General features: G+C 44.9%; 1 protein-coding gene across 1 annotated transcript in view; it reads right to left on the reverse strand.

Annotated features, from left to right (window-relative positions):
* The window catches only part of smad3a (SMAD family member 3a), a 31,333-nt gene extending 24,238 nt beyond the window's left edge, over positions 1–7,095 (reverse strand). Inside the window, exon 1 of the mRNA XM_080458416.1 lies at positions 6,792–7,095. Within this exon, the coding sequence (XP_080314542.1) occupies positions 6,792–6,994 (203 nt within the window). The 5' untranslated portion in view covers positions 6,995–7,095. The remainder of the gene's footprint in view (positions 1–6,791) is intronic.
* Between the last annotated feature and the right edge of the window lie 1,360 nt (positions 7,096–8,455).

The following is an 8,455-nucleotide window of genomic DNA, read 5'->3' on the forward strand; positions in this document are numbered from 1 at the left end:
AAGAAAACTTTCTAAGAACATTGTCAAATTCTAGAACCTTTGACACATTATGCAAAACTCATATATTCTAGAACCCTGAACAATAATAGAACCTTCCACAAACTTTGGAACCATCAGATATTTTTAAATTCTGACACATTTGAGAAGCTTTGAAAAATTCAAGAACCCTCAAACATTCCGAACCCCTCACGAATATTTCACTCTGCAGAACCCTCATGCATCCTAGAAAGGTTCCTTCTCTTTGGAGGAACCAAGTGTGGTCAGGCGCCTGATGAAAGGTTGAACGTATCGGCGCAGCACAGATGTGGAAAGATGGAAAATGTGTTTTTGTGTTGATTAAAGTGCAGGATACGTCGTGTCATCCCCATCTCTCATTAAAATAAAGTTTGTCTTCCTCGTGTCAGGTTGTTCCTTGCAGCACCGCTCACACGTCTCCGGGAATCCCCCGCTCCCCTTCAGCGCTTCCAATTACCTTTTTATCTCTCAGTTTACCTTTCAGAGCTCCTGACATGAAGGCCTGGCTGATGTAAGCTTTGTTTCTTCAGATAAAACTCACTACATTTTGAACAAAACCTTTCAAATCTAGAAAAGAACAAACTTCTGAACATGCTCAGGAATTTGTTTGGACACAGAACTTTCACCCATACACAAATTATGGAAGTTTCTGGTGCGTAAATCCTCACGGGACTAAACAAAAACTTCAATTAGAACTACTGCATGAGCATAAAAACTACAAAATGCTAAGAAAACAGTCCGATTTCACCACCTGAAGCCTTTAAACCTTCCACTAAGTGGAAGCAGATCTTGTGAGGTCACTGTTGTAATGAGGTGTGTTATCTTCTCAGACCGGGCAGGATTACAGCGTCTCTGGGTAAACAATGTCTAGTGAGCCTGCTGCTCAGTGAGGTTTCATTCACACAATGTTTTCAAGTGAAAACTGCAAACTTCCAGTGCATTTTGGTGCTCGGAGTCACTGAAAACGCAACATTTTGAAAAAGCTCCGACTCCAACTGTACCCACTAGTGGTGAAACATGAAAACTACACTGTTGTGGTGTAAACAGACATCGTTTTCAGAACGTTGCCTGGTAAAAGTGAAACTTTTCTAAAAACACAAAAACGACGCGTTTTTACTTAAAACGTTGTATAAACTAACCATTTAAAGAAATACAGACATGTCTGACTGCTGATACGACCCACTCTGTCTCTCTCTCTTTTTCCACTCTTCTGATTCCACATCTTTCTCATGCAATCCTTTCATCGCTTTACACCTTCCCTCAGTCCTGCCTCGACATGCAGCCCTGTGAATCAGACTGTCGGGGAGGAGGGATGTGCATGCACAGCATAAAAACGCTCTCCGGCACGGTGTGGCTCGAACTCAGAGAGAGTGGAGGGAGGTGAACGTGAGGAATCCTCTGCCCCGGGCTCTGTTCAAAGACACAACACTCACATACCACATACATGCATCACGCACCTTCATTAAATTCAAATACCACCAAAGTTCCCACAGTGCCGCCGCTATAGGAGCTCTATGTTGTTCTAGTCCCAGTCAGCCCCCGCCCTGTTCACCCCGTTAGCCCTCTTAAAGCTGCGTGCAGGATGCGTTGAATTGTTAAGCTTCCAGAAATAGTTTTCCACTCAAAAAGTTGTGAGGCATGACAAAGTGTGTGACTTAATTACCATTTGACATGCAAGACGAAGCAAAGTCCTCGACGAGACGTTACCGTGAGGCTGTCTACCGGTTATTTCCTCATTGAAACACTGATATCTACACAAGCTGTGCAGTTTATCTCCTCTTTGAAACACTCGCTTTCCTGCCAACTACAGTACAGAGGACTTGTGGTGCGATTCAGAGAGTAGATTGATCTTCTTATTATTTCAGATAATAAACAAGAGACTTTCAGTGCGATACATTTTGAATTCCAGCAGTAACAAAAATGGGAGAGGCGTCCCGTTATCTAAGAGCTGGTGAACAGACGTAACAGCCAAGTGGCTCTGTGGTGACTAATTAGCTGGTTATCTGAGCTATTAACACATAAACTGAGTCTGCAGACACTTATTACATAATTACTTCATATTTTCAGAATCAACTGTTATTCCATTCTCTGAGCTAAAGTCACGATGCAATAGGACAGTCCAGAAACGTGCACGTGAGGGGAAGTGACGCCAGGTTGGACAAAGTCAAACATTTGTGTGACACGTGCATGAAGCAAGTCCACCAGTTTCCCCTGCAGAGGTTGAACGTGACTAAGTGACAAACAAATGACTCCTGTTTAAATGAGTCGAACTCCTAAAAAAAAAAAAAGCCTGCAGTTCTCGTGCTGTTGCAGGATCCCACACTTCACATTAAACCTGCACGACGTGACGGTTTCTCCATAAAAGACGAGCGAATGCGGTAAAGAAAGTCTGAGAAACCGCGGTGGTTTGGGTTGAAATGACTCCATTCATGAGGTTAAAAGACTTTGAAAGGCTTTGCTGAAGCTGAGAAACAAACCTGACTAATGCACCGATTCATCCACCTGGGGGACTAATTGCACCGAACGGAACGTATATTGGTAGGAACCTTTGTGGCATCAGGTGTTGCTTGACACAGGGAGCGCATCGCATCGCAACACCGCAACACCGCAACAATGAGACAAACTGTACAACGTTTATGAGCATCGGATTATGGATTGTTTGAACGGACACTCGCTTTGGACTGAAATAAATGAAGATTATTGTACAATTCACCATCTCCTTCAGTCAGTTCAGGTGTTCACGGCGAGCGTGTCAGTTACTTATTTTTTTCATCAATGTAGCTGTAGTCTTGGACGATAGCTGTTACCTTCATGGACAATAATATTGACTGTGTCTCCTGTGTTTCAATCGATGTTTGCTGATCCGTCAACCACCCCAACCTCCTCTCAGGTCCCGTTTCAAGTGAAAACGCATCTTTATTTATTTCTTTTTTTTTTTGTTTCAGAAAAGTTTTGTGTTTACAGTGCAACATTTTGAAAACAATGTTTGTTCATATGGAAAGAGCAGACATTCGTCTGTCCATATGAGAACTGCCATTGTTAATGTTTATAGCGTTTTGTTCCCCGCTGCATCTGTGTGTGTTAGTGTGTGTGTGTGTGTGTGTGTGTGTGTGTGTGTGTGTGTGTGTGTGTGTGTGTGTGTGTGTGTGTGTGTGTGTGTGTGTGTGTGTGTGTGTGTGTTGTTTCATTACAAAAACAACCAACAGCGCCAACTCGTGGTCCAACATGTAAACAACATGAGTGTTTCTACCGTCTCTGTGAAAACTGATCTTTTTCAAAACGTTGCCGCGTAAACACAAAAATATTCCTGTATGGAAAACGTGAAAACAATGTATTTTCACTTAAAATTGTTTTTGTAGGTTTCAACATAAAAATAAATTGGTTTGATCGAGGCTGAAGGAAGATGAATAAACGTCACTTGAAATTTGAACTTTGAGCAAGCTAAAGGACGCTGTTAGCTGTTAGCTGTTAGCCTCTTGTATGTGTTGTTGACAAAGGGCCTATTTTCAGTTTGGCTGGAGCTTCCCGGAAGTTTATCAAAAACAATTTTGGCTTGTGTTTACACAGAGTCTAATTCTTAAAATAACAGAAGCGAAGAGATTGGTGAGTCATCCAGAGGCCCTGCAGGCTACTCCACCTCACAACATCCAGAAAGTGGTGGTCTCTCATTGGCTGACGCACTTTTCACACAAATGTTTGTGACTAACCAAAGTTTACAGCTCACAGGAAGAGAACCTTTAAAAGGAGAAACGGGGAGAGGAGGGAGGGCAGGTCAGGACCACAATGCCACAATTGCTCCCTGTTGAGTGACTAAGGCCCAGCTTTCACTGTTTAGCCAAAAAAAAAAAAAAAGAAAAAGAGTAAAACAGCTCATTGTCAAAACCACAGTGACCTGAAGGGCAGAGAGAAGTACTGAGGCCGAGCCGAGAGGCAACTGAAGCCTGGTACACTTTGTTTAGGTCTCCAGCAGCGAGTGTGAGTCAACGTGAGCCAACCTTTATCACCTGCTTGAACCTGCTGGGGCGTGTGCGCACGCTGAGGTTAACAACCCCAAACACACGTCGACGAAACAACACTACGCCCACACCCAAAGGTCCCACCCAAACTCACCAGCTCGAGGGGGGGTGGGGTGGGGGGGGGGGGGGATTTGCTACATATTTAGCCTGTAGCATTGCTGGTGTGAGAGCCCTGAAACTCTTTAGCATGTAGCGTGTAGCACGCCTCGGAGTAAAATCCTCCTGGATCCACTGAGCAGTGAAACTAATGAGCCAACTCTACTGGTGCACCAACCCGTGGCCTGCACAAAATAACGACATCGTTTCAGTGTTTCTGCCGTTTCCATGGAAACGGATTTAAGTTTTCAGAATGTTCCCGAATAAATACGAAACTTTGCTGAAACGGACACACAAAAATGATGCGTTTTCACTGGAAACATCATGGAAACGGGTTCTTATTATGCCGTTTGACGCCACATGCAGCCTTGAGCGTTCAGTCGCATCATTTGGGACATAAGCCCTCTTAAGACAAGTTCTGTTTCCCCCTTTTCCAATAGCCCGACCACGAACGACTCCCTTGGACACATGATATGTGAGTCCTGCTTCCCCACCGTCAGACACAAGTATCGACTCGGTCGATGGACACCGGCTGCTTCGCCCTGCACTCATCATCGCAGCACAAGGCGGTCAGGACGGGCAGCAGCGAGAGGAGTTCATGTGTCACGGAGCGAGGAGGAGCTGACCTCCCCGTGGACAGGCCCGAACACGCCGGCAGCTGCTGTCAGCCAGCCAGAACGTAAGGGGAATTAATAGAAACAGCAGCTCTCCAGGGACACAGTCCACCCACACTGACAGCCAGCCCTGGTGGTGGTGGTGGTGGTGGTGGGGGTGGGGGTGGGGGTGGGGGGGGGTGGTGGGGGGGGGGGGGTGGGGGGGGGGTGGTGGGGGGGGGGTGGTGGGGGGGGGGGGGGGGTGGGGGGGGGGGTCTTAATGCACTCTGCCTCTTCCCCTCTGCATTAGTGGTGAGAAACATGAGACCTGGATCATGACAAACATTATTTAACTTTCCGGGTAGGCTTAGCTGTGAACGCCGGGCCGGGCCTGTGCAAGCTGTGATATGCACACTTGCGGCAGTCAAGAATGTGGGAGTGCCGTGCATGAGGTTCAATTTTCATCCGACACACTGTGCTATTACAGCAGGGACGGCCCACGCAGGCAGGTGGGATTCTGCGCAGCCAAGCAACATTTTAGGGATTTTAACTCGCCAGTGCTGCCCGGGCTGACACGGTGAGGGAGCAGGTGGAGATGAACAGTTCATGTGAGGAGACTTTACTGAGGGCCCGTTCACACAGCAGCCATTTCAAGTGAAAACGCTAAACTTTCGTTGAGTCTTGGTGGTCCGTTCAAACGACAACGGAGTTGGAAGCCACTAGAAGGTGCAACTTTTTCAGAACAGCTCCCAAAGTTGAACTTCTTTAAAAATGCTCTAACTCCGTCGCCATGCCGACAAGTGAAAACGCAGCTTTTTAGTATTTATCAGTCCCGTACTCGTCGACCAGAGGGGGAATCTCTCCACCGAATTGACACATCGTTAGCAGCCACACAGAGCTGCGCTCTGGGGGAGCTGCTGGTCGCAGGGAGGACATGCAAACTCATTGACAGAGCGAGTTTGGGAATCAAACCAGCAACATTCGGACTGCAAGACCACACACTGAGCCACGACCAACTCACCAGATTCTTCAAATCAAACGAGAGAGAGAGAGAGAGAGAGAGAGAGAGAGAGAGCACAGTGGCTCATGGTGATTATCTAACTGTTACTACTGTGGTCTCATTGATACGCAGCAGAACAGGGAGGACAAAATGTACCGAGGTGAACTCAAACCTGCTTCTGAGGGGAAACGTGAAGGTTTGAACCCTACGTGTCACTTTACTACAAATCCCATGATGCTGCTTGGTTTTAGAGGCTCAGAGTCACACAGATCCGCCTCTCACAGAGAGAAACTGATGCTGAAGACAGAGTGACAGAGAGTGATGACACTATGCAAATATAGATAGATAGATAGATAGATAGATAGATAGATAGATAGATAGATAGATAGATAGATAGATAGATAGATAGATAGATAGATAGATAGATAGATAGATAGATAGATGGATAGATAGAACTAAAAATGTAAAATAGGCACATTTAGAGATAAAAATGTAAAACAATATACACCTTTTACCTTCATATATAGGAAGAGTGGGGGTCAATGCTGGAAGTAAACAAACAAGCTACATACTGTAAATACACAATACTTAGAAATAATTAGGCACAGACATAACTGCAGGTGTCTCAGTAAGGTGCTGAATAAAGTGCTGACACACACACACACACACACACACACACACACACACACACACACACACACACACACTCACACACACTCACACACACACTCGCCCACGCAGCAGCAGCAGCAGCAGCCGCAGCAGCAGCACAACGCGAGAAAGCGTCCCAGATTAAGGCCAAGTTATATAACTTGGACTCCATTTGTGCTCGTGCGCCGCGGCTCCCCAGCGAGCTCCAACCTGTGCAGGAGGACGCCAAACACGGAGGGGGGAAACACGTTTACGTGTCAGTGTGATGGACAAACTGTTGCAGAGTGGACTTTACTAAAGTGTGCACATGAGATCTGCTCGCAGCGGATCGTAACGTCAGTGCGTAAAGGCGCACGCACACGTGCGCGTAAAGCCGTAATAAAGCGTAGAAATGCGCTCGTTCGCTCTCCTCGCGCTCACCTCGGGATGGTGATGCATTTGGTGTTGGTGTTCTGGGTGGTGATGGCTTTCTCCAGCTCGTCCAGCTGGCCCGTCTTCTTCAGCTTCTTCACCAGACTCTTCACCGCCTTCTCGCACCATTTCTCCTCCTGGCCGTTCTGCTCGCCCTTCTTCCAGCCCAGCAGCCTCTTTACGATGGGGGGAGTGAAAGGCAGAATGGACATCGTTCAAGTTTACAAAAAGTCCAGTCTCGGAGCAAGAGCAGGAGCAGGAGCAGGAGAGGAGGAGCAGGAGGAGGACTAAAGTCCAGGTCCTTTCGGTTAAAGACGCACAAAGTGCTCCTGGAGGTGGAGGCGTTGTGAGGATGACAGATGACTTCTTCTTCTTAACGTTGTTTTTGTTGTTGTTGTTTATTGATCCCCTTTCAGTCGCATCCCGGACCCCGGCTGCAGTTTGAGCGGACTACTCACTCCGTCTGATCTCAGAGGACCGGCGGAGCCCCGAGCCGCGGAGTGGTGCTCCTCCGCCGCGCAACATAGTCCCTTTGACAAGGAGCGTCTGTAGGTTTAAAATAAAAAAATCCTGAAAAGTACAAAAACAAAAGCACACAAGATACGATTATCAACATTATAACTCAGGATTATAACTTTTCTTTTTAATTAGTTTAATTTATTTTCAGAATTATGCCTTTTTCTAATAAGTCTGATTTTAATGTCATAACCCTAACCCTTCCAGAAATTTGACTCCATTGCTGTATTAATTTATTCCCACTAAGTCTGACATTAACCTCAGATTCTAATCATTTGTTTCTGAATTGTTTCGAAATCGGATTTCATCTTTTTTTTAAACACCTCATAAAGAGTTTTATCTCTGAATTCTTAAATGTTTGTTTTTATTTCAGAAACAGGGGGAAAGTAACAACATTTGGGGGAAAAAGGCTTTAAAGAAAAAAAAAGAAAAGAAAAAAGAAAAGAAAAACACAATTTTTGAAGAGAGTTGTGATTTAGTTATGTTTTTCATTTAATCTAATTTTGGTTTATACTTTATTAGCATGAGTTGTTTTGGTATGTTTTTAAAAATGAAGAAATCAAAAAAATTAAGAAATACAAATATAAACATAAACATAAAAAAATTACTTGTTCTGTCGTTAAAATTGTTTAAATAAATTAAAATATATAAAACTAACAAAGAAAACCTTTTAAAAAAACATTTTCGTCTGGGAATGTAATGTTTTTTTTTTTTCTTTTTGTGAGTGGTTATTTTCTTTGCTTTGTTTGGGTTCATTTATTTATTTATTTTTAATGGACGGGCGTTGTTTGTTTTTCTTTTCCTTTTTTTTATATGAGTATTGTCCCTCACGAGCTTCCGTAGTTCGCTCTACTGTAGAGTTTGTGAAGTTCATCCGCCGTCGCTCTGAGTCCTCCGAGTCCGACTGAAGTCTGCTGCAAATGCAAATGCAGGAGCTGCAGCTGAGTTGCGGCTGCAGAGCAGCAGCTGCTGCTCAGGCTGGACCGTCCACACCTTTTCCTCATCAACTCACACTGATCACTGGGAACTAAACTGCGCCAGCGCATCATTCATAAATCACTCTCCCCCTTAAGTGTGAAGCAGTTTTAGTAAAAGTCTACATTCAATTAAGACTCTTTCAACGAAACCTGAAAAAACTGACATTTTTTCAATAAAAA

The sequence above is a fragment of the Lipophrys pholis genome (assembly GCF_963383615.2).
Source record: "Lipophrys pholis genome assembly, chromosome: 2".
In the NCBI taxonomy this organism is placed as follows: Eukaryota; Metazoa; Chordata; class Actinopteri; order Blenniiformes; family Blenniidae; genus Lipophrys; species Lipophrys pholis.